The sequence below is a fragment of the Neoarius graeffei genome, chromosome 12, assembly GCF_027579695.1.
Source record: "Neoarius graeffei isolate fNeoGra1 chromosome 12, fNeoGra1.pri, whole genome shotgun sequence".
In the NCBI taxonomy this organism is placed as follows: domain Eukaryota; kingdom Metazoa; phylum Chordata; class Actinopteri; order Siluriformes; family Ariidae; genus Neoarius; species Neoarius graeffei.
In genome coordinates this window covers 3,617,644-3,644,609 of record NC_083580.1, presented here as the reverse complement: position 1 = coordinate 3,644,609, position 26,966 = coordinate 3,617,644, and the positions used below count along the sequence as shown (strand labels likewise).

Below are 26,966 nucleotides of genomic sequence, written 5' to 3'. Positions count from 1 at the left end.
TGTTCTAATGGTACAATGTGTTTGCTCATTACCTCAGAAGGCTAATGGATGATTAGAAAACCCTTGTACAATCATGTTAGCACAGCTGAAAACAGTTGAGCTCTTTAGAGAAGCTATAAAACTGACCTTCCTTTGAGCAGATTGAGTTTCTGGAGCATCACATTTGTGGGGTCGATTAAATGCTCAAAATGGCCAGAAAAATGTCTTGACTATATTTTCTATTCATTTTACAACTTATGGTGGGAAATAAAAGTGTGACACTTCATGGAAAAAACAAAATTGTCTGGGTGACCCCAAACTTTTGAACGGTAGTGTAAACCCGGTGTTAAGGGAGAGAAGAAGCTGTCAAGTGCGACATAACGTACATGCTGTGTGAGCCCTTTGAGAGGCGTTTGATTGACACGCAGGATGACGTCACCCACTCGGATCAGACCGCTCTCAGCAGCCGGCTGGCCGGGGAACAGCTTCTTAACCCGGACCATACTGGTACTGACTGGCTCATCTGGAACGTTCTCCTCACGACTGAAGCTGAACCCGAGACCAGAGGTGTTCTTCAGCAAGCTCACCTCAAACACATTGTCTACAGGAAGACACATGCAAGGTTTATACATCTGGGTTTGTGTGAAAGAAGCAGTGGTGTGCAAAATTCAGGAATAAATTCTATTAATAGGAATTTGATGTAAATGACTGAGATGGAGATCAGCCACTCTAAGATGCAACCACAGCAACAACTGTTTAGAGAAAGACTACTGGTTAATAGAGTAGTTAATTAAAGGCGACAAACTGCTTATTCATTCAGTGAGATACACACACAGACACACTACCTGGAGTGATGAAGCTGTACTCCGGCTGGGGTTTTCTCACCGCGCTCCGAAGTTGAGATCTGGTGTCTTGGACCACTGAAGTGCCCTGAGGGGTGAGAGGAGCGTGAACCCTGTCCTCCGGGAGCTGCCCTCTCTCCAATAACAGATGGACCACCTGAGAGAGAGAGAGCGCAAGATATTCAAGGCAATTCTGCATGCTCTTCTGCATGCTCTTCATTGATCTTAATTCTCCAGAATACCATAATTCACCAGATATTCCCCCCCAGCAGTATCCTTGACTCGCTCAGAGCAAAGAAAGAATTAACGATATGATAGCAAAAAAGGACACAATTGAACTTAAGATAATTTTTTCCCCTGCCCCGCCCTTTGCCTCAGATGCCACATTGGGAGATTTTTCAGCATCACTGCTATCATTATCATCTATAACAAAGCAAACATTCAAATACATAAATCTGTCAAAAAGGACTACTTACAATTAAATCTCTTTACATCACTTTATACCCCAGCGTAGCAGAATGCTCAGTTCTGATTGGTCAGAAGTTGTGCATTATTTTTCATATAACAGATATAGTAGTTCTGGTTGTAACAGGAATGATGGGTTAGTATTGACATGCTCATTGTGACGTTATTGTTTCTGTAGTAACAGCTCATAACCAGGGACTTGTACAGTGGACACGCCACATAACAGAAGGGTTCAGAAACGCACTGTTTAATAAAGTAATTCTTATAATCAGTTGTAAGCACTTTCAGTCTCGGTTAAGCCGTCTGGGGTTTTTTTTTTTTTTGGTAAAAAATGACAGGCTCTGTGTATGTGTGTGTGGGGGGAAGAGATGGAATAACTGTTTATTGCAGCTATAACAGGTGACAACAGGAACTAACTTGTCTCTTGGACGTTCCAGAACTTTAATTCCAACTATAAACCTTTAAAATGAAAGACCTGTTCATTAATAAACTGAATACTGTAATCGCTGGCAAACCGCTGTGGTATAAGCAGAACACCACACCAACACCACATTATTTTAGGATAACAGCATCACAGTTTGGAGTGCGTTACCGCAATTCTGACATACTACCTCAGCGTTTCTCAACCTTTTTTCAGTCACGGCACCCTTCAGAAGTCTGCAAATCCTCAAGTCACCCTCATAAAATATATGCAGTCACACTGACCCCGGCAGTGACGTTGTGACATGGGAAAGGGGGCCGTGAGACAAATTTTGATGCATGAGGTGGCAATGAACCGCATTAGTGTAACTATCGTTTTTTGGAATTTTAATTCATTTTATTTATTTCAACGTTTGAATATATAATTTTTTGACGGCACCCCTAACGAAGCCAGACAGCACCCGGTTGAGAAAGGCTGTACTACCTTGTGAAAGGAACCAATCCTATAGCATTCCTCACCTGTCCTGTGTCTCTCAGAGCATCCACTGCCTCCTTATGAGTGGCTCCTTCCAGACTTTTCCCATTCACAGACACCACACGGTCTCCTGAACCACATACACATCAGGGGTTTTTTTTCCAATCAAAATCTGACATTTTTACATGTGTTTTAATATATTGTAAGACGTTTTACTCATTATATCCGAATAGTCTTTTCCTGTCCATCCAAAATAATTCTTAGTATAATTATGTTGGTAAAGGAAAGGAAGAGCATCAGCCATAGAGCAAAACTGGGGGGGGATGTGTGTGTAAATGTTTGTATGCTTTTGTATTGCATCCGGTGTGAATGCTGGATAAGATATGGGAGGAAAAAAGAAAAAGAACACACAGACTGCAATTCTTCACCTTTCTTGATCCTCCCATCCAACTCAGCTGCACCTTTAGGGACGATCCCTTTGACGTAGATTCCGCCGTGCCTCACCGACGTATTGGAGCCTCCCTGTGTCACAGAACAGAGCCGTTAACACACTTCTGCATGATGGCTATAGCATATACTCTAACGTAGGTCTAGGTGGGTTTTGCTAGCCAGGGTTTCATATACAAGGTCCGATACAAGGTACGTGAGCTGTTTCTACTGGGCAGCTGTTTTACATCATTGCACATTAAACCAAAGTGGTGTTTAAAAATAATGCAAATGCATAGATTTAATTCTTACATGGACCAAGCTTTAAGGCAATACCAAGCAAAACCAGCTCCTTTATTAAATTCATGAATATCGCAGGATCTTTACTGTTCTCAGAATGAACAGTAAGTCATGGTTACTACCATCAGGACTGATTTGGAATGAAGGGTAATGCAAAACACATCAAAACAAACAAACAAAAAAATCACTCAGAAAGAAATCAGACAGCAGCAAGCTGAGGCAGTGAATGTCTAATGCAAATCAACACCGTTACCACTTAGCAATATATACACATTTTTAAAATATAAAACAATCTAGTGTAAACTATCAGACATGGGCTGTGATACTGCTTCAAGATAAACACCTTCACATGCTTCATATTTCAGATCCAATCCTTATTCAACACACCTGAATCAAGAGCTAATCAAGAACTGATTAATGCTAATCAATCAAATGCTAACATCTGATACACGAGTTCATGGAAGAATTTACTCTATAAATAGAAACAAAAAAGTGCTTCGAAAAGTGCCTGATACAAAAAAAAAAAAAAATTGTAGAAAGGAACATTTGAGTTTTGTGCTTTTTTTTTTTAAACTAGCTTAACCAATTAGCGGTTCATAGGAAGTGATATTTCTCCTTCCTGTCTCTAAACATGCTCATGCTAAACAAATCGGACAGCGTGGCACTGCGATGACTAAATTTATGCTAACTATGGTTTTATTTCATTACACAAAGTTAAGTAACCACCAAAAAAAAAAAAAAAAAACCCACCCCTAATGAAAACCAAATAAACCCCAGCCATTTTCAGTTAGCTGTATATTATACATGCATATAAACAGACTATTTGCTAACTAGCTAGACTGTTAAGTGTATTTACTGTGTAATTTCAGCCATAAAGAATATTTTCTTAGTAATTGAACGCCACATCTGAAGCAAATGTTGATATTCTTGACAACTTCGTCTCATTTCTACATTCCTCAGAGTCATTAGCTAGTTCGTGCTCTATGTACATAGTTCCCAGTTGCCTAGCAAAAGGATGACAGACAAGTTAACCGTCAATGCTAGTACATTTATCATGTAATTTTAGTCATATTATGCCTTTTCTTTGTAATTGAACATCAGATCTGTGGGAAATATTGATGTTCTTGACAAGTTTATCTAGTTTCCAATATTAGTTTTTCTCTCCTTCTCTCACACACCCCCTCATGTGTGTCAATGGCCATTATCTAGCTAGCTAAATATCATGCCTCAGTCATTAGCTAGCTTTTGCCGTGTCCATATTCCCTTTAAAAACACACCAGTTAGCTGTTGCTGGTTGCTAATGGAATTATCATGCAGTTACTGTGTAATTTTAGTCATATGATACATTTTATTAATAATTTAACACCAGATCTGAGGCAAATATTGATATTCTTGACATCCATATCCAATTTCTATAGTCACTTGGGCTTTACTATCCATATAAATGACAACTGTTACTTCTTAGCCTCCTTAACATTGTGCCTCAGGTCATTAGCCAGCTTATACTTGGCGTTTATATTTCCTTGTTGCTTAGCAACAGTGTTCTCACCACTTTAAACAAAATCAGGAATTTCATTTCACAGCAATAATGCTTTACATGTTTCATTTAAAAAAAAAAAAAAAAGTCACGTTAGGACCAAATCGGTAATTTGTACATCTTTGGAACATTTCTCAACATGGAGAACTCTGCTAGATGTGAAGTCGAGTGTTTGGGATAAAATCCGAGTCTGAATATTACAGCCAGGTGTGTTAAATAAGAGTCGGAGGTAAAAAGTTAAGGATCCGATTTGCCCATTTGTAGTGTTACGGTTTGGGTAACGTGTTTCGATTTTACTGTTCATAAAATGGGATTGGAGTAGCCCATTTCAAAACGCTTGTAAAAACCTGCATGCAAATGCCAAGAGAGCCACCACTTTCCCCAAAACTGAAGCCAAGCAAGGAGCTTCCAAAAAAAAGGGAGCACAGGCTACAGAGAGGTTTCGGACGGGGGACCACAGCAACACCCCACACACACACCGCAATAAGTAAACAAATTGGGGGGGGGGGGGGGGGGAGAAATAAAAGAGAGAGTGAAAACCTTTCCGAACAGTACCGTGACACTAATGCCCAGACTGCTGTCTATTTTGGACAGCTCAACGTCAAATAGATCTCCAGGCTGGAGACTATTGACTGCTGGGCCACTATCACTTAATCTGTCCATGACGGAGACATCCTGCAAACAGAGAAGAGCTGTGTAAATACACACACGTAAAGGCCACAGGCTGGGGGAGGGCATGCAGGGGTCGAGAGGGGTTAGAGGTTACAGGGTTAAGAGCGTCAAGCTTTGGTGGGTCAGCATCATGCATTCACAGATTGCATCCACATTCAAAATGCAATTCACAGTCAAAACAGGCTGCAAGCTGAGAGCTGTGGAGGTGGAATTTTTCCAGAAATCCCAGAATACAAAATTTATATGAAAACGTACGTGTATATATGCGATAGAAGAAGAGTTTAAATTACTGGTACAATTTCCTTCATTAGGTATAAATGGAACAGATTGGCCAAGTAGCACAATTGTATTTAATTCACCAAGGTGTATTTGGCATCAGAAGTTTTGCTTCTTTTGTTTTCCGCCAGAGCTATGAAGCTAAAGTAGCTAATAATTAAGCGAAACTTATAGTCACCAATTTAACACCGTACTAACTGCATGCTTAAATCACTCATTTCAGTAAAACCTGTTAACATCTGTACAGAACAGAACATGAATTAAGCTTGTATTTAAAATAAATATACAAATTGAATTAGAATTCCCAATTTTAGGCCACGCCTCCTACCCAAACATGATTAAACCATTTTTACTGCCCACCCCCATTATATCGTCATACAATAATTTTAGTATTTTTTCTTAGTAATTTAACACATCTGATGAAAATGACCATATTCCAGACAACTTTGCCTCGTTTCTACCGTTGCTCTGCCTATATAAGAGATGATGGATATTTGCTAGCTAGGTAAACGCTGTGCCTCAGTCATTAGCCAGCTTGGACTCCATTTCCATATTTCCCAGTTGCCGAGCAACAGCATTAATCAGAAACCATCACAAATGGTTCTCTGCTTGAGACACCAAACAAATCCAAAAAGCTGTTTTAGTTGAATTGATGCAGTTTGCACAATGCTAAAGTGGTGGCTAAATTATTCCATCACTTGTTAGTTATCTACATTAGCATTGTAGCTTGACTGCAAATCTAAAGAATGAAATATGGCTTTTTTTGGGAAAAGGGGGTGCTTAAAAAAAAAAAAAAAAACCTACCAAGGCAGGTTAACTAAACATTGAGCTGCAATGATGCATTAAAATTGATTATGAGTTATGCAAATAAAATGCATCCATTTTGCATGGAATCAATTGTACTGTACATGTTCATCTCCAATTACTGTGGCTCCCGCACATGCTGAAAATGGGACTTTAACCCAAAATACTACTTAACCCAGTCATCAAACGTGAATTCTTTAAACAGAGACCTAATAAAATCTTGCTGCACATGCTTCAGGAAACTGAAATGGCCTACAAAAGCAGCAGAACCGCGATTTATGAACTTCAGGACAACTTTTTGGGATAAAGCTTCATTTTCAGTATGCATGAGAGAGTAGGAGCCACCATAATCGAGGATGAACACATACAGTGTGACACATCGATATATTCCACGCAAATCAACACGTCAGTGCAGCTCTAAAATGATACCGACAGTAAAACTGAGTTCTACAGTATTAATTTTTAATCTGCAAGAAATACAGGGTGTCCAAAAAGTCTCCACACAATGGGGAAATATTTCCAAAACATCCTTGACATGATTGTCATTTCGGGTGTTATGCATGTAATTGCAATTTGAACGTATTCCTTTAAAAGATGTGCATCTGTGAGAATGATTTCAACATGATGCTCTTTTGTCAAAATATGAAATGTTTTAGAACAGGGCTTTTCAAAGTGTGGGGCGCGCCTCCCCTAGGGGGTGCCAGAGTTCTTCGGGGGGGGGCAACGTGAGGAAAAATAAACCAGAATAAGTTACTATTGCGGACATTTAGCGAACTTCAGCTAGCCTTTGCCAGAGACAAAATGGATTGATTTTTAGTACCTAAAGCTACAGTGAGTGAGGAGACAGAGTCTGGGCCAAGCAAAAAAAAAAAAAGGAAGTATGACCACGATTATTTAAAGTTTGGATTTTCATGGACTGGATCTGAAGATGCTCCACTGCCACAGTGTTGTCTGCCAAGAGGTGCTAGCTAACGATGCTATGAGATGTTTAAAATGTGTAAAACAAGAGGTTTAAAAAAAAAAAAAAAAAAGCACAGATGTTTAAAATGTGTAAAAAAAGTTTCAAAAAGCACAGATGTTTAAAAAGATGTTTTAAAAAAGCAGATGTTTAAAATGTGTAAAAAGTTTTCAAAAAGCACAGATGTTTAAAATGTGTAAAAGAAAAAAAAATGTGTACAACAACCATTTTTTTAAAAATATGAATGGAACATTAAGTACAGCAACAACAAAAATTGTAAGGGGGCGCTGTTGTTTATTTGCTCTCCGAGGGGGGGCTGACTCTCCCACACTTTGAAAACCTTTGTTTTAGAAGACATTTTGCTTTAAAAAAAAAAAATGTTAACTTCACCATTGCATGGAGACTTTTGGGACACCATACTTTAGATTTGTACTACATTTAGTCCATTAAAACCATGAACATGAAGGACCACAAAGATGAAGCAGACCAGCAAAGTAAAAATATTTTCTAAAAATTAGATTAACTAATAAAACATGTCCATTTAATTTCCCTCAGAGTCATCCTTGACTTTGTTTCAGGTTGAGAATTTATTGAAAATGACATTACAAAAATAAGACTTAAAAATAAATAAATAAATAAATAAATAAATAAATAAATAAAAAGGGGGGGGTTGAATCATTCACACTAAAAGCTCTATAATATAATTAAATCACGATGATCTCAGATGCTACCTTCTTAGATGCTTGCTTGTCCTGGTTACTAGAGTGCGTGTCCTCGTCCATATCCGAGTCTCCTCTGTCTGAGATCTCCGGCTCTTTCGGGGCCTCAGGGCCTTTGGATTTCCTGGTTTTGGGGGGCAGCGCCGGAGGAGTGGAGCCTGCTTCGCTTTCATCTTTCTGGTGCATGCCGTTGAGTTGTGTCTGTGGGAAGTTTCCTGCTATGTTCTTACCGAAGATGGGAGGGAAGGTATGAGCCAGCTCCTCGGAGGAAGAATCCACGTCTACTTCCTGTCTCGACTTGTTTTTGTAGTGCGAGAGATCTGAAGGAGAGTCTACGAGACAGATGGGTTTGATGTTCAGATTAGGAAACTAACATCGTGTCTAAACCTGCCATGGACATTATGATCAAATGACCAACTAATCTATTTATTTAAAAACCACCACAACAAAGTAGTTTTTTGATGGTACTGCCCTCAAATTTTAGCTCATCAAAAACAACTTTAGCTCATATTTTCATCTCTTTAGTGGGTAGTATGATGAAACCTAATGTTCCACAAGGATCTAGCTCAACACTTGTTTACTCTGATCTATACTTTTTCCCCCCCATTTGAGCAAACCATGTTAAAAATGCATTTTTATTTTTTGCCCAATGAGGTTATGAAGTAAGGCCATACCTGTAAAGAGTCGCTCTTTGGGCTGCGACACCAGCAGTGTGACATCATCTGGAGAACTCTGCAAGACCTCCATGGTTTCCTCATGAGAAAGACCTTCAACGGGGATATTGTTCACTTTGAGGAGCCGGTCACCTACACCCACAGCACGCGCACACACGAAAACATGCCACTTAAATCATTAGAAGAATGTTACTATGAATATTCCATGCCATAATTTCACACCAGTTAGTTATCGCCACCAACTTCCTCTTGTGGTCAAAGCTGGTATTACATGCCAAGTTAAAAAATTTCAGTTTTTTTAATTTATTTTTTTTTATAAATACAAAGCCCTTTTGGCAACAGTGAGGCAAAGGTTTTAGAAATAACAGGTCTAGGATTGTAATACAGATTAAGCTTCAGTGCGCAGCAAATGCATGTTCAGCAGGTTGAGTAACGTTTGTTTGCAGTTAAGACTGCAGTGATGGTGTTTAGAAATGAAACTGATTTTAAGGACAGTGAGCCGATCATTCGTATCGTCCACTCGTGAACAGATCCACACCTGGTTTCAGGCGTCCATCGACGTCAGCAGGTCCCCCTGGAGTGATTGAGCTGATGATGGTGCCCAGATCCATCCGGCCTGCACTCTCTCCACCACCGACCTGAAAGCCTGCAGCATGTGTGTGTACACACACACACACACACACACACACAAGGGTTTTATTCTCTCATTATGCAAATATGCTACAGCAGAACATTTAAAAACCCTGTTTATTTTGCTCATGGAATATTCATTCAGTGTCTGGATAAAGACTGTGTCCATGATAGCAAGAGGACATCATCTTTGATAGAGGCCACACCCCCTTCCCTGTGCCCACCGGCTATGCAGGCCACACCCCTTCCGTCCTAGAGCCAGTATACATCATTCACACATTTTATATGCGAGTGAGTGAGAAAGGTGTGCGCGCGCACATGCAAAACTCACCTAAGCCGTATTTCACATCCTTCTTCAGATTGACGCTTTTAATTTCACGCTCGGGGGAATGCAACATGTCCAACTTTTTCTTCAGCAAATCTGTAGGCACGCACATGTGGGGTGGGGAGTTAAACACATTCAGACGACATTTACATTAGCTCAAGTCTCTAAAAATGTAATGAACACCAATAAATCTTACCAATAATCCCTGTTGATGAGACTGGGGTCGAGGATGAGTCTGAGCCATGCATGCTTACACCTGAACACACACACACACACACACACCTTTAGAGAAACACTTCCTTTCATGTTCCTAATATATAAAATGGTATACAATGACAGCATCCATTATAAAAAGGTCGCCACTTTACACGCGCTCTTTAAACCTAAATATTTCAGGCTGCTGACCTTCAACATACGGCGCTCCGCTCTCCTCACAGGACGACGTGTCGGAATCCTTCTTTAGGTTTTTTGGGCTCCAGCTCGGAGCGTCGGCATGACCCATGGATCTGAAGGCACTGTGGAAAAGACAGATGAGGAGAGAAAGTTATTCTACTCTGTCATCTGCAGTGATTTATAAAATCATGAGACCAAAAAAAAAAAAAGTTATATACACAATATTTTAAAATGTAAGGCACAAAAAAATTATAATAAATTACTGTTCTCTTGTCCTTTTTTAAAGCTTTCATTATTTTATTTAATTTGTGTTTTCACGCGTTTCCCCACCTCTCCTGCTGTCCATGAACAGCGATGGAGTCCGTATCGGAGCTAGCGCGCTGGTGTACGGAGGTGAACGGCACCGCCCGGTGCTCGGGAGACTCTGGCAGCTCGCCCAGGTTGTGATGAGAGCGGCTCATCATCCTGGAGTTGGAGTTTGTACTGAAGGCAGGAAAAGCTCGTTCCTCCGAGCTCGAGATCCTCTTCAGGCTGTCCGGGTTGGAGCGGGTGCTCATCCTAGCACTAGCTGCTAAGCTGGCCAAGCTAACAGCCCTGCCCAGGCTTTCAGGACCCACAGGGTACTGCAGCATGTTCAGGTGAGAGTTTTCTACAAGGCGGGGAAAAGGAGGGAGGAAGAATTCATGCTTTGCAAAGTTTTGAACATTTCTCTTGTTGCATCTTACCATGTTGATAAGCTAGAGCTCTAGTTACACCAGTACAACAATTTTTAAAAATTATAGTTTTAATTGAAGTTCTGTATGTTTTGGACACGGCATTCTTTCCAAGTTTTAGTTATAAATTATTATTTTTATGAAGCTATTATTATTTTAATAAACAGAAAAGAGTGTGTGTGTGTGTGTGTGTGTGTTATGAGCGACAGTGCGAGTACCGAGCTCCTGCTGCTCCTGGTTGCTCTGCCGTGTTTTCAGCTGCTGGTGGAATTTGTGCTGCTCTGAGCACAGCTTCCACAAATACTGACACGTCTTCTGAGTGTCTGTCTGGAATATGTGTTTGATCCCATCTGATAAGTTCTGCAGACAAATCTTCTTTTTCTGGAACACACACACACACCAGGTTTCTGTATAATGTGTCTGACGTGCGTTCATTAGCTGTTGACCAAATAACTGGGATTAACGCTCATGTTTGCTCTCATCGACTATTTGTATACCATTACTGAACACCAATATCCCTTCATTCATTCCATTTCTTTTCAGTAAATCTCTCTCTCTCTCTCCCCCCCCCCACTCACCTGATGCGAGTTCAAGGCCATGTAACACACGATGTAATACTACATGTTTTTATTCTGTCCACACTCTCTGGATATGAGCAATCGTGTGCTCCGATTGGCTACTCTACTACTAGGATATCAGCTTATATACTGTGAGTAAAGAAAAACAAAATGGCGGCACGTGTTGCTGAACCAACCGAGGAGGAAATAACTACTTGAAAACAATCCCCCCCCCAAAAAAAAGTCAAGCACTTAAAAGAAAAACAGCTGAAAGAATAGTCCCCCCCCCCCCCCCCCCAATATCTCCTGTTCCACACTCCAGCCCAGTCGGTGGCAGTAATGCACCTTTGAGTTGGTTTGCCAACGGCCAAAAAAACCCGAAAGAAGCAAAAAAGACAACAAAATATGGAATAAAAAGTATTTAATGAGAAAGTATTTTTTATTTTTCAAGAATTATCACCTTTTTCATAAATTGCTCCTGTCATTTCGCCGGTTTGTTTACATTCTAAGTGGAAATGATTTTGTCGGACGTTTTGCATAAAGTTATATCATCTATCAAATTTGTAACTGGAAAAAAAGAAGGGTCCTTTTCTCAAAATCCAGTGAATGTGGATAGAATAAAACAGTTATTCCATTCAATCTTGTCGTACATGGATTATAGACAACTCAGTGCTACGCGCCTTGTTGACGATCAGCTCATGTACGACTCGATTTCGTGGAATAACTTAAACATGTCGTGTGTAACATGCAGATCTTACATTGAAGGAGCATTTCTTGGTATCTCTCCAGGGGAACCTCAGCGCTGGCGTTCTGTTTCCGTTCAGCACCTCGAAGATCTGGATGCCTTTGGAGCAGACGCCCATCTGGATTCCTGTCTGAGATCTTTTCTCTGGCAGCACACGGTGGAAGTGAACGCCGTACTCCGTCAGCCGCTGACTCACCTACAGCGCCCAGACAAACGTCTGTCAACATCTCCTCAAACCACATCATGTCACATCCCACCCCACCACTTTATTTATATATCACACAAAAATCTATAAAAATTATACATTTGTACACATTATATAAAATTCAATAGCTCCAAGCTAGTACAAAACTAACATCTAATCAGCTGTTTACAGGTCACCGATTCTGTTTGTATACGTACGTATGTACACAGTACGAGTCAAAAGTTTGTACACCCCATACTCTACTACTTCATAGGTTTCTGTATTTTCTACATTGTAGAACAGTGAGGACAAACTATGAAAAAACACTTGGAATTATGTGGTTAAAAAAAATCCACCCGTCTTAAACAAAATGTTTGATATTTTAGATTCTTCAAAGTATCCAGGGTTTACCCTGATGACACCTTGCACACTATTGGCATTATCTTAACCAGCTTCATGAGGTAGTCACCTGGAACGCTTTTCAATTAACAGGCATGCCTCGTCAAAATGTAATTAGTGAACGAGTTCATTACCTTCTTAATGTGTTTGAGATCAAACTAGTAAATAACAATACAAAAACAATAAAACGGCCCTGTTCCCCACCACAACTGTAGTAATCCAGAAAGATCATGTCAAGAACTGAACAACTAAGTAAAAGAGAAATTACATCCATCATTACTTTAAAGGAGAACTGAAGGCAAATTTATCATCAAAATTCTATTTCTCTCATTTTATTAAATATGCATTTCTGATAGCCATTTTGTCGCTGCTATAGAAAGTTTTGAGTGTTTGAAACATGCTATGTAATGCATCAGTCCATGTGTCAAAGCAATGGATGTTAACGAGATGCGTTGAGACCTGTGCGAGACATCGTAGGACGGAAGTAAAATGTACAACGAAAATCAAAGTGACCAACAACTGCCAATGTTATCAAAAGACGCGCGCGCCCTCTTTCGAACGCTGATGTAATCAAGCTGGAAGTTTTGTTTGTTTTGATAGCAAATCAGGAAAGTTTGAAAAAAGTAGGCAGTAATCGTCATTTAAACTCGTTTTTGTGCAATTTCTTTTGGAAAACAGTTTTCAAAATGGCAGCGCTGACACTTCACATTTCGAAGTCTCGCACAAGTCTCGTGAAGATCGCGCGGATAAGCGACGCCTGCCGTGGACCAAACGAACTAAATTCAACACGGCTAAAAACCGAATAGGCCGATAAGTATCATATTTAATTGTAATTAGTTGCCGATACGAGTCACGATATAAGGTTACTAAAACCGAAAATGTAATTGAATAACACGTTAATTAAGAAATAAAGCAAGTTTAAGAAGGACTTCAGTTCTCCTTTAAGACATGAAGTGACTTAATGGAAAAAAAAAAATGTCCAAACTTTTGACTGGTACTGCACATGTACATTGGTACTGACAAATTTTTGGAGAAACATTTTATTTATATTCTCTCATGTTTTTAACACTTTTCGAACAGACTAAGACTAAGCACGTTGTACACTCTTGGTAAAGACAGCAGAGTCGTGCTTCTCATGGGGGGAACCACACACGACCGACAACCACAACGTTGTGTTCTTCCCAGAGCATTTTTTAACATAGTTACTGGGAGACTAAATGGTCTCCCAGTGGCCAGATTTGGTCTCCTAGTCAATGCCAAACCAGCTTCACTGGGAGACCAAATTTTAAACCAAGTTATGTCTTATCATTTGGTTCAATCAGTTACAATTAATTAACCAAGTACCATGTAAGTATACATTTAACAAGGAAAATGAAGATATACACACAAGATCATGTTGGTTAAGAAAAACAAAACTAAAATTTGGTTACTGAGATGGCTGATGTCAGAATCCGATGTCATTACTTGCTGTGTTCACACTTATACCGGTACAAAAGTGGTATAACTGTATCGATACAAAGTATACCGGTACAGTTTAGTGCATCTGTCCACACTAGCGAGAAATGTTTGCGGTTTTCTTTCATGGTAGTTGAAATGCACGTGCGCGAAATGTTTCCATGGTTACCGGGTAACTTTTTTCCGAGAATATATGGCATCCGTTATTTCGAGATCTCGAGAAAACAAAACAATTATTCCGTGATCTCGAGAAAAAATTTCATGATCTCAGCTGGATCACTGTATCTCCGTCGGTAGAGACGAAGCCGGGCCAGTCTTCTGCGGAGGTGCCATGGACTAATTTTGAAATTATCCCTTATTAAAAGACTTAATGCAATCTCTCCCTGTGTCAACCCCTGATCAAAATATTGCCTTATTAGGTGATCGATTATTCCAGACATTCTAATGACCAAAGTTGCGTCTATACAGAATGAGAAATAGCCCCAAAGTCAGCATATCACAAGTCTCTTGGCGCACCTGAATGAACCATTTCTCAGCTGTTTACTAGAGATCTCGAAATAATGGTTTTGTTTTCTCGAGATCCTGAATTAATTATGTCGTTATCTCGGAATAACAAGGTGAATAAAAAAAAATAATAAAATAAAAATTAAAAAAAAGGATTATATGAAGGGCCTCTCTCGGCTTCCGTATGGATGAAATAACGTGTGTGCTTTTTGTTGTCAGTGTACAGTCTGTATTTCTGGTGGTCATTTATTCAGTCGAATCGTATAAAACGCGCGAGGCAGTTGAGAAAGAAACAAACGAATCTCCGTTCTTCACTATTTTATTCAGCGAAGACATCGATTGAGGTGTGTGACTTTGCGCATGCGCATTATATTTGTATCGATACAGAACCGCTTCATCTGTCCACACTACAGCGAAGCGCTACAGTACCGATACTGTACTGGTACGAAACCCATACATTCGTGGGTTTCGTACCGATACAGTTATACCGCTACAGTTGCTAGTGTGGACAGGTAGCCTGGGCCCGCCCATTCTAAGTGTGACGCAACACGGGGGCCTGTTGCGAACTTAGTCTGGCAAGGCAAGCTATCTCCAGCACTTCCAAGCTCCCGAAAAATCGGGAGCCAATCAACTTTGAGCATCTCCAACGGCCCTGGGTAGAGGCGTGTTCAAGGCACTGACGTAGTAGAACTGCGACCGGAAGCCATAGCTTGTTTACAGAATCTATGCCGGAAGCGCTTCATTCACTAGAAACATTACGAACATGGAGCAGCGGCAAGCCTTTGACACAGCGGTAGATGCTGTATTGAAAGCATTCAACGGGAAGTTCTCATTGAAAACGGAGCAAAGAGCAGCCCTGGAGGTATTTATCTTCTTCCTGTTACTCAAGCAGTTTCCGTCGCGTCACATACGTCAGAGGAAAGAGTGATGTGATTGGCTTAAGCTTCGTCACAGCCTTTTCTGGCGTCGACCAGTAGCAAACTGAGGCATTTCAGGGAGGCGGGTCAACCACGTGCTTTGGGAAACGGTTGGACTTAATATCTTTGCCAGACCAATGCTCGCAGAGCTTTGAAGTTGCGTTAGCCAGACTAGTGGACAGGTGTTGCGGTACGAAAGTAGTTTCACATCAGTACAAAATCCCTAGTGTGGACAGGGTAACTGTGTAACTTTGAGTGTCTTTGACATAACATTTGTGCTTGGTAATTGCTCTTGATAGCTGTGTAGTCACTGTAGTGTGTTTGTCTGTATGGTGATTGGTGAACCACTTTGCATCACAGAATATGCTGCAGCGGTGCAGCCGCATGGACTCTGGGGCCTGTGATTGTATTGCCCAGACCAGTTGGTCTCCTAGTGGAAAATCCTTAAAAAATGCTCTGGTTCTTCCCAATTCCCTGCTCTGGGTTTTACCACTGTCTGAAACCATCGCAGCTGTTTTTTCTGTCATTAAAACTCTCATAGAAGCACAGACTGAACTCGAACTGATCAAAAAGTCACAAACACGTTAGAAACCGTGCTGAAAATCAGCAACTTATTTTATTTTTGTCATGTTACGTACAAAAGAAATGCTGCAGTTCCTGGAATGAGAGTTGCATCAGAGATAATGTGCTTCATGGAGATTACATGCAGCACAAGTAAGGATTAAAACGCGCCGTATCGCACTGTTAGAAGAAAAAATAAATCAAAATGGTGTCTTATCATGAAGCAGAGATACTGTTCCAACACTCAAGTGGATTATTTTCCTATAGCAGCATGCCCTGAAGCGTTTTATTCCTCTTAAGCCACAACAATTTTTAAATTTATGAATGTCACGTCATACGTTTAATGTAAAATCTCATGTGTCACGTGACAGAAAAACTGAAAAGACCTCCATCCTGAAGATGTTGGAAAACATTGATCGTTCCAAAGCAGTGACACTGGAGACTCCTTCCATAAACTTTAAGTAAACTTCACCATATCCATGATGGTTTATGTGAATGAGTTGTTACTATAGAAACGATAATGTATTAGAACGAGTGCGTTAATATAAACCTGTGATATGCAAATGCACTACCGTCAGAGCTGCCCTCAAGAAAGGACGGACACACACACCTTAAGGAACTCGAACTCAGCCTCGTCCTCTTTGGCTCCGTAGTAGTTGCTGTGCAGTTTGGAGAGTTCCTCCTTCATGGAGCTTTGGTCTAGCTTCTCCATAATATTCGCAGGAAGGTAATGCTCCGTCCTGAAATACGTCTTTCCATGGAGCTAAGAGAAACCGTGAAGGCGAGAGTGATTTAATTCCTTTACATAAAACATTATCTTCATGAATCCAATGAATTAATTTTCAGGTTTTTACGTAACCAAATGTTGAAAAATTCAAGGTGTGCAACAATATATCGTGTGACGATAAATCGTGATACAAATATGACGATTTGAATCGATGAAGACAGAAAACACCACACAATTCTCAGGTTGCGTAATCTCTCCCCCTCACTGTAATTGTGTTGCTTAGACAGCAGATGGTACAATAACAAACAATAGCAGGAATGCATGTGACTTCACCATAGGTGGAAGTAACACAGCTCTAATGCTGCTGCTGCTGCTGCAAAAAAAGGGGGGGGGTGCCTCAGTGAGGCTGAAGCTCGCACACGCGAGTTTGAAATCCAATAAATCCTGTAGGAAGAGTAGCGATTTTTGTGAAATTGCATATGTAGTAGTTAGTGCTGTCGCCTCACAGCAAGAAGGTCCGGGTTTGAGCCCCGTGGCCGGCGAGGGCCTTTCTGTATGGAGTTTGCATGTTCTCCCCGTGTCCGCGTGGGTTTCCTCCGGGTGCTCCGGTTTCCCCCACAGTCCAAAGACATGCAGGTTAGGTTAACTGGTGACTCTAAATTGAGCGTAGGTGTGAATGTGAGTGTGAATGGTTGTCTGTGTCTATGTGTCAGTCCTGTGATGACCTGGCGACTTGTCCAGGGTGAACCCCGCCTTTCGCCCGTAGTCAGCTGGGATAGGCTCCAGCTTGCCTGCGACCCTGTAGAAGGACAAAGCGGCTACAGATAATGAGATGAGATGAGATGCATATGACCCCTGCGTAGCCTCATCCATGGCAGGTGGCACCACCTGGTGGACAATTTTTGCTGGAATGTGTGTCTTTATAGGAGTCTTCTGGGTGAGTTTCAGTAAAAACGTCCTAGCAGTTTACGAAGAGTAGCGTTTAATGTGACGAGTCACCCCAAATTTCCAAACACCCATAAAATTGTATATATGACAGGTGTTGCCACCATCTTCACAACTTTTATACACACCCACCTGGGGAACATTGCATGCGAGTTTGATTGAAATCTGATCAATCCTGTAGGAGGAGTAGTGATTTTTGTAAATTGTGGACGGATGATAATGGACGACACGTGATCGCATAAGCTCATCTGGCCTGGCTTACAGCTGGAGGAGCTAAAAACAAATCTAAAAATGGTAAAGAGCTGCTGTGTGATCGACTGTCCAAATGGATTTAACAAGAAATCAGAGCGCTCTCTCTCTCTCTCTTTTTTTACAAACTGCTGAAAGATAAAGAAAAGGGAAGCAAATGAAGGCAGAACAAAATGTTCATTAAAGCTTAAGAAAAGGAATGTGTTAGTTTTAAAACTGAACTTTTTTCAGTTTTAATAAAAGGAATATTTACTTAAACCGTTACAAAATGGGGAGAAATTATTGCTGGGTATTAAGAAAAATGAAATGAAAGTTTGTTTTTTAATTTAAGAGAAGGAGGAATATTTAAGTTGATAAAGAATAGGAAAATGTTGCATTTTTTGTAATAAAATTCTCTTCCTTTAATTTATTTTTTCAAATATATTGTAGGAAAATGGAATCATGAACCCAATATGGTGACTCAAATCAAATCATGACTTGAGTCAATGATTGCGTGACTAATGTGTGCCACAGTGCATCAGATGGTCAATCAGTTGTAATGGGTTTGTACCTCGGGTTGGTAGTCGCCGATCTCAGCCTGCAGTGCCAGAGAAGCCAAAATCATGGCGTTCTCCATGTTGCAGCGCATTCGCTCCTCCAGAATATCCTTCCGCAACTGTAAGTAGTACTGGTGCTTAGTCATGGGGTGCCTTAGGAAACCCAAACAAAAAGAGGTCAGTGTATGTGGAAAAGAAATGGAAATAAATTTTTAAAGCTTGCTCATGAATTAAGGTCAAAACATGAAAAATATAAAACGTACAGATCAGGGAGCACTCCGAAATGGGGTTGGGTGCCAATAATTTGCACCACAGATCTGATTAAATGTAATATAGGAAAGTAATAGGGCCTACCTGATCACTATGATAGAGATATTTTAAAGGCTTTTTTTCCTCCCACCCTAACTGATTCGAGATCTCGACTAAACCCAGGCTTACTTGAATTTTTATCATTCTTCGAAAAAAATGATTTCACTGTAATTTAATGACGGCCTGTAGGGAACAGGTTTTTCGCGCGTTATGCAACTCTATGATACGATCTGATCGCGGTCCCAGAATCTTAACAGTAACGAAGAATCTCAGCGGCCGTTTTGTCAAAAATATTCTACAAGATTCATCACTTTGACTCAAAACTCCTGCATCCTGGTGACCTACTGGATGAAGCTGACATCATCGTGGAAGAACTTGATGCGCAGGAATAAAGTAAAGTTGATGTCGGTTTTCTTCTTCTTTGGATCCTCTTTCCAGCCGTCCGGAGCCACCTTCGAGATTTTGCCATCAGGGTCGATGAAGAAGAACTCATCGTCTGGAAAAACAAACCCAGAGCTAACGCACAACTAACGAACTGCTAGCAAAGTGCTGCTTTAAAATAAATAAATGGAGATGAAACATGACAAAATCAGACTATAAATATTGATATTACAATCATATTTCCCAGCCTTAATTTGCCTGAAGCGCATGAAGGGAAAGAAAAGAAAATTATATCCAGCTTTATGCTTAAAGGGATAGTTCGGGATTTTTGACATGAATCTGTATGGCATCCCCATCAATAGTGTCGTGCAAACACACTGACTTACCCCCGACAGCATCCTGTGAGTCCAGTTCTTGTCCAGTTTTGGTCCAGACGAAAGTAGTCCGGCAAGTTTGTTGGGGTCACGAAAGTAAAACGTTTTTCGTCTCAAAACAGTATGTGTTCAAAAGAGTGATATATTTGCATCACAAAACCGTTGCCAAATAAAAAGTCAGACCTCGAAATCGCTTGGCACTATTTTCTCTCCCTTCTTATCACTGCGCGCTGCCGCCAGGTGACAGCCACGGCTGTTTCATTCATTGTTTACTAGTGATGGGAATTTCGGCTCTTTTTACTATAAGGAGCCGGCTCTTTCGGAAGATTTTTTATAATTATTTCTCATGACCTGTACATTCACATCGAGTCTTCACGTGCAGCAGTAAAAGACCTCGGAGTGATTATTGACCCCAGTCTTTCATTCGAAACTCACATTGATAACATCACCCGGATAGCTTTCTTTCATCTCAGAAATATTGCAAAGATAAGAAATTTAATGTCATTGCATGATGCAGAAAAACTAGTTCATGCTTTCGTTACCTCCAGGTTGGATTATTGTAATGCCTTACTGTCTGGATGTTCCAATAAGTGCATAAACAAGCTCCAGTTAGTTCAAAATGCCGCAGCAAGAGTCCTTACTAGAACTAGAAAATATGACCACATCACGCCTGTCTTATCCACACTGCATTGGCTCACAATCAAATTTCGTATTGATTATAAAATACTACTATTGACCTTTAAAGCACTAAATGGTCTCGCACCACAGTACCTGAGTGAACTTCTGCTCCTCTATGACCCGCCACGCCTACTTAGATCAAAAGGTGCAGGCTATCTGCTGGTACCTCGTATATTGAAGGCTACATCAGGGGGCAGAGCCTTTTCTTACAAAGCCCCACTGTTATGGAACAGCCTTCCAAGTAATGTTCGGGAATCAGACACAGTCTCAGCATTTAAGTCTAGGCTGAAAACAGATCTGTTTAGTCAAGCCTTTTGTTAATGGTGTTTATGAGGTAAAGGTGTAGATCTGGAGGGTCCTCAGACATAGAGTGTTTTGGTAAACTGGGATGTATGGATGCTGTCAGTCCCCACTCGCTTGCTCACTCGAGTTTGTTGACGGTGCAGTGGCTGGCTGCTTTATGTCCCGGGGCTCCCTCATGCCTGTGTTACCTTCTGGCTCTCTCCTTTTAGTTATGCTGTCATAGTTAGTTGCCGGAGTCCCTGCTTGTACTCGGTGCAATATGTATACTGTTCCTACTTATTCAGGTGACATTGGGCATACCTAACCACCTGTGTTTTCTTTCTCCCCCCCCCACCCCAAATCTGTCCCTCTGAGTTACACAGAGTCAACAGGAAATCTTTTGGTGGAGACGGTGGGGACCTCGACTGGCTATCGTAGCCTGCAGGGAATCGGCCGTCAGACATTCTGTCGCATGTCCCAGACCCGGTGAAATGTAACTGAATTGTCTTGGCCAGGCCTAAGAGTCCCATCTGCATCTCATCATTGCTGAGGAGTGTGCTCCCATCACCCAATCAAGCATCCAGCCAGAGCAGGTCATGATATATTTTTTACCATATTAACATGCCATTGTGCGTCATGCCTGATGTAAAGACTCTCGTCTCTGCGAGCCTACCACACAGATTTAATACTTGTCATTTTTAGGGCATACCTAACAACGTGTTTTCTTCCCCCCCCCCCATCTGTCCCTCTGAGTTACATGTTGATCCTGGGATTGAGATGCTGGCCTCTTCTGCCCCTCGGACCTGCTTGATCCATCCTGGTGCCCTGTGTCTGGTCGGAGTTTTATCGCCCCACTCCTGTGAAGGACGGCCCCATGAGGACAGTTGAGGGTTATACCTGTTAATATTATAGTCAGGCTGTCTGTTGTTGCCCAAATGAGGATGGGTTCCCTTTTGAGTCTGGTTCCTCTCGAGGTTTCTTCCTCATGTCGTCTGAGGGAGTTTTTCCTTGCCACCGTCGCCACAGGCTTGCTCATTGGGGATAGATTAGGGATAAAATTAGCTCATGTTTTAAGTCGTTCAAATTCTGTAAAGCTGCTTTGCGACAATGTTTATTGTTAAAAGCGCTGTACAAATAAACTTGATTTGATTTGATTTGAGTACACATCAATGCAAATTAACACGAAGGGATTTACTAGACCAATTTATATCTGGAACTATTTTCAGCCACAGCACAGGCAAAGCACCGCTGCAGGCGCAAAGACACCGCGCAGCGCCTGAAAACGGGTGCGCAGCGGCTGAAAACCCGTTTTCAGGCGCTGCGCGGTGTCTTTGCGCCTTCCTTTTCCTACCTATTCCTTTAATTGCTGCAATTAACTAGTTAATTCTGATTCTATTTCTCCTCTCAGTTATAATCTGTCCTGCTTTTGAAAAGATCCTCTCTGGGGGGACAGATGCTGCCACTATACACATCCTCCGTGCCATCACGTGTGTAAGCCGTGGATCGAGTGCAGCCTTGGTCTCCCACCAGCTTAGTGGGTCTGCGTTTCGCTGTCACCTGGCGGCAGCGCACAGTGATAAGAAGGGAGAGAAAATAGTGCCAAGCGATTTCGAGGTCTGACTTTTTATTTGGCAACGGTTTTGTGATGCAAATATATCACTCTTTTGAACACATACTGTTTTGAGATGAAAAACTTTTTACTTTCGTGACCCCAACAAACTTGCCGGACTACTTTTGTCTGGACCAAAACTGGACTCACAGGATGCTGTCGGGGGTAAGTCAGTGTGTTTGCACGACACTATTGATGGGGATGCCATACAGATTCATGTCAAAAATCCCGAACTATCCTTTTAAATCTTTTTGAGGAAATTGACCGACTGACCGGTCAAAATGTTTAATTTTATTTGGAAAAGAATATCTGTGCATCATAAAATCCTAATGAGGGTTTATTTAAAAAAAAAAAAAAAAAAAAAAAAAAAAAAAAAGGTTGATGCGTCATAAAATCTGAGAGCCAATCAGGTTCTAATATGCAAATGAAGCCCATGCAAATCTGGTTTATGAGGAGGAAGAATCATGAAATCTTGGAAATGAAAGTGTTGTCACGATATTTATTAGCAGAAAAACAGCATTAAGCCATTAAATATTTCTAAATGTATTCCCAGTAACGCAGGTCAGGATCTTTCCCTACACTAATGTAGCGTATTTAAAGGAGTGCGTGTGTATCTGGCTTTAACAGAGGACCCTGGTGATCCTGTGAACACAAGACCTAATGTATGTAATTATTAATGTAATAAATCAACAATGCGATTTAATTGAGAGCACTAATGTACCTTTAAAATAGACATTTTATTAAACGAACTACGTCAGTGAATTTCATTGTAAATCACCTCCAAGGGATTCCGTATAAAGGGCAACACACACACACACACACACACACACACACCTCACCTTTAAGGTAAGCCAGACCAAAGAGGTGATGCTCCACCAGACCCACGTGTGCGATCACCATGTCCAGCACGTCCTTACACACAGCCTTCACGTCACAGCTCACCTCCAGCTTCTGACCGTTCAGCAGCACCACAAACACCTTCCGCTGGCTCTCCTCCACCTTCCCACGCTTACTCTACACACACACAGTGGGAGGACCTATAGCATCTCCAAAAATAAGATCAACATCCTAAGGGTGGGGCATGCAAACGTGTGTGCCTTACCATTATGGAAGAGGGAACGTTCAGAACCACACATGGCTCGGTGGACATCTTCGCAAACTCTGGACCGAAAAAATTCTACAGGGACAGCAAGAGGATAATACAGGAAGTTAATTAATAAAATAATCTCTCTCTCTCAAACTGGGGAAAACAACCCAACAACCACTTGAGTATAAACATCTAAGGAAGACAATTAAATAAATGAATAAAGAAAAAAAAAGTATGAAAAAAACGTTAATAAACATCAAAATAAGCAAAAAGAATACTACCAATTAAAAAGACGAGTAAATAAATAGGTAAACAAAAACTAAGAAAAATTTGAATAATGGACACAGATAATCAAATTAATAAGTCAGTAAACAGACAGACAGGCAAACATAAAATGAGTTAAATTATTGAGCAGATCAATTAAAAAAAAACCTAATAAACAAATCTCATGTGTACACATGATTTCAATATTAAATACATCAATAATGTTGCATAAACATGAATAAATACGTTCCTGATCTCTCACCTTGGCTTTGCGACTCTGAAGGCTGCTTATGTCCATCATGTTGCTCTTCATCACCTCCTGCAGGTCGCTAACGGAAGCATGCGGCTCGTCCCCGGGGTAAAGACTGGAACGGGAGAGTTGGGACTGCGGTCTCCGGATCCCGTCCTCCGACCTGGACATTAGCAACTCCGTCCTGAACGCCTCCTCCTGCCCTACATCATACAGCCTACCGGGGATTCGGGAAACACAGCACATTTATTCTTCTACTCAGGAAACAAAAACACTCATTTAAATCATTAATCCACCAGTCGGTTGTTTAAAGGTTCTGTGCTTGTAACCAGGAGGCTGAGAGATCAAATCCCATGATTGCTAATGGCACCTTTGATCCTGAACCAAACTACTCAGTTCGATATTTGGCTTAATTGCGTGAATGACCACTAGAGGGAGCCACTGAGGCAAAATCAGCCACTATAATCCTGAATCTGACTGCAGGGCTGACCTCAGCACTTCTTTACTGATTAAAAAACCAGAGCAGGATTTACTCCAAACACGCAGACCACAGCAGCTTTCTGAATCGAAGCCGATTAGCTGTGCGTTCTGAGGAAACTCAACACTAAGGCTCAGGTAGCTGTGGAGTGGACGAGTTCTGATCCTCCCAGAATTTTATTTTATTTTTTTGGAGGTGGAGATACAGGGGTAAATAATTTCACACCACTGTATCGATGTTCTCCATTACACTTATTATGCACACATGCGCAGGATTGTTCTTTTTCTCTTTAAAAGTTTTTTATAATTCATTAAAAATATAACTTCATATATTGCTAACAAAACCACGAAAAATGTTAAAAACAATTCAAAATAACTATTGCTACAAAAAAAACCACTAAATGTTAAAACAACTATATATTGCTACAAAAATAAAAAAAGGTAATTGCTACAAAATCAAAGTTTAAAAAAATCAAAATAAAAAAGTAACTTTATATACTGCTAGAAAAAGTTATTAATAAAATCAAAAGGTAACTATTGCTACAAAACCATGTTAAAATAATCAAAATAAAAAGTAACACTTACTATAAAATTAAGAGTATAAAAAAAAAATCAAAATATTGCTGTATTGCATTATCTGTAGCCGCTTTATCCTGTTCTACAGGGTCGCAGGCGAGCTGGAGCCTATCCCAGCTGACTACGGGTGAAAGGCGGGGTTCACCCTGGACAAGTCGCCAGGTCATCACAGGGCTGACACATAGACACAGACAACCATTCACACTCACATTCACACCTACGCTCAATTTAGAGTCACCAGTTAACCTAACCTGCATGTCTTTGGACTGTGGGGGAAACCGGAGCACCCGGAGGAAACCCACGCGGACACGGGGAGAACATGCAAACTCCACACAGAAAGGCCCTCGCCGGCCACGGGGCTCGAACCCAGGACCTTCTTGCTGTGAGGCGACAGCGCTAACCGCTACACCACCGTGCCGCCCTGCTACAAAATTAAGTTAAATTATTCTTATTATAATAAAGTCAAAAATAAGGTAACTATATTAAAATAATCAAAATAAAAAAAAAGTAAATATACGGAGCTACAAAATCAAATGCATAAAAATAAATAAATGGAAAAAAAAAAAAAAAAGCGCCAAACCTTGGGTTCTTATTAAAGGAAAACTCCGGAGTGAAATGCTTTTTAGGTCTATTCTCACATTATTGGGAGTGCATACGCTGAGTTGCTATCACAATCACATCAATCAGATGCGTTTTGTGATTTCAACCGGAAAGCACCAACACGGCAGTGCATGGGGCGTGTCTTTTTGCTGATACAAAACGCTAGTTTTAAAACCATTGCAAAGCTCAACACAACATGACAGTTCTGTGGACGCGAGTAGAGGGTTCCTACAAACAAAACGAGGTGTGTCTAGCTCTAAAAGTGCACGAATAGTGTGTGTAGAATAGTAAATATAAAGGCAGTGACCTTACCTGAAGTCGCTCTTCCTCAGACGCCATCTTCAGTGGACGGTCCGTAAAAGTCGAGTGCAGAGCCCATTGTGCATTTCCAGCGGGATGGGCTCTGCACTCGGCACTCGACTTTTACGGACCGTCCACTGAAGATGGCGTCTGAGGAAGAGCGACTTCAGGTAAGGTCACTGCCTTTATATTTACTATTCTACACACACACACTATTTGTGCACTTTTAGAGCTAGACACACCTCGTTTTGCTTGTAGGAACCCTCTACTCACGTCCACAGAACTGTCATGTTGTGTTGAGCTTTGCGATGGTTTTAAAACTAGCGTTCTATATCGGCAAAAAGACACGCCCCGGCCACTGCCGTGTTGGCGCTTTCCGGTTGAAATCTCAAAAAACATCCGATTGATGCGATTGTGATAGCAACTCAACGTATGCACTCCCAATAATGCGAGAATAGACCTAAAAAGCATTTCACTCCGGAGTTTTCCTTTAATATCATGAGTGCAAATAGCTGATAGAAGGAAAATGGCACCAATGATTTTTTTTTAAATAAAATATTATAAATATTATTTATAACATGGCCCTTTTAACTCCATTGTTTCAAAAGCTAAAACGGGGGGGGGGGGGGGGGGGGGGAATACAGAAACAATTTTTAAGAAAAAAAATTAACACCTTTTAGTGAAGCAGACAGTTACCTTGGATTCCCCCCCCACACAGACCATTTCCAATGAATTTTAAAAGGCTCAATTTACACCTGAAACCACTCCGTTTTAAAAAGTTAAATATTTCTGAGATTTCACTCCTCGCTCTCTGCTGAGGACCAGAGATCCCATCAGTCCTGTGTCTGTCCATAGTCACTTATTACCAAACACTCACAGGTTAGACAACATTGTCGACATTGTCACACAGTGTAAAAAAAACCGCACTTGTGACAACAAATTAACCTGCGGGTAAAGTTATCCACCGTGTGACCCGCCCTCAGGCTTAAAGAAAAGCTACACGTGGGGTTTATCTGCTCCTTACAAACATGATCTGTACAGCTGGTTAAGAAAACCTGAACTGGGGGCGTCGTGGCTCAGGTGGATAAGGCGCCATACCATAAATCTGGGGACCCGGGTTCGATTCCGACCCGAGGTCATTTCCCGATCCCTCCCCGTCTCTCTCTCCCGCTCATTTCCTGTCTCTACACTGTCCTATCCAAATAAAGGTGAAAAAAGCCCCAAAAAAATCTTTAAAAAAAAAAAGAAAACCTGAACTGGCTAATTCATAAATAATAAACAAATAATGACTAACTGGAAGCAATTAAAAAAAAAAACCTCTGCGTTGTGCTGTCACAGGGAAATCATCAGCAAGGGCGTAGTGTGATGAAACGGAGTCACTGTTACCACTCG

The 26,966-nt window shown here is 41.0% G+C and overlaps 1 protein-coding gene across 3 annotated transcripts in view; it reads right to left on the bottom strand.

Annotated features, from left to right (window-relative positions):
• ptpn13 (protein tyrosine phosphatase non-receptor type 13) overlaps window positions 1-26,966 on the bottom strand; it is a 114,501-nt gene that overhangs the window by 24,932 nt on the left and 62,603 nt on the right. For 2 of the 3 annotated variants that reach the window (XM_060935360.1, XM_060935362.1), the window contains exons 10-29: window positions 23,634-23,838; window positions 23,123-23,197; window positions 22,860-23,034; window positions 19,042-19,192; window positions 18,402-18,540; window positions 16,541-16,693; window positions 11,924-12,106; window positions 10,827-10,989; window positions 10,226-10,544; window positions 9,908-10,017; window positions 9,699-9,758; window positions 9,509-9,598; window positions 9,086-9,193; window positions 8,548-8,679; window positions 7,886-8,205; window positions 5,000-5,119; window positions 2,610-2,703; window positions 2,226-2,311; window positions 825-978; window positions 366-580 (exon numbers count right to left, since the gene is read on the bottom strand). In XM_060935360.1, coding sequence (XP_060791343.1) covers window positions 366-580; window positions 825-978; window positions 2,226-2,311; window positions 2,610-2,703; window positions 5,000-5,119; window positions 7,886-8,205; window positions 8,548-8,679; window positions 9,086-9,193; window positions 9,509-9,598; window positions 9,699-9,758; window positions 9,908-10,017; window positions 10,226-10,544; window positions 10,827-10,989; window positions 11,924-12,106; window positions 16,541-16,693; window positions 18,402-18,540; window positions 19,042-19,192; window positions 22,860-23,034; window positions 23,123-23,197; window positions 23,634-23,838 — 3,052 coding nt within the window. The remainder of the gene's footprint in view (window positions 1-365; window positions 581-824; window positions 979-2,225; window positions 2,312-2,609; window positions 2,704-4,999; window positions 5,120-7,885; window positions 8,206-8,547; window positions 8,680-9,085; window positions 9,194-9,508; window positions 9,599-9,698; window positions 9,759-9,907; window positions 10,018-10,225; window positions 10,545-10,826; window positions 10,990-11,923; window positions 12,107-16,540; window positions 16,694-18,401; window positions 18,541-19,041; window positions 19,193-22,859; window positions 23,035-23,122; window positions 23,198-23,633; window positions 23,839-26,966) is intronic. The other variant, XM_060935363.1, reaches the window with a different exon arrangement.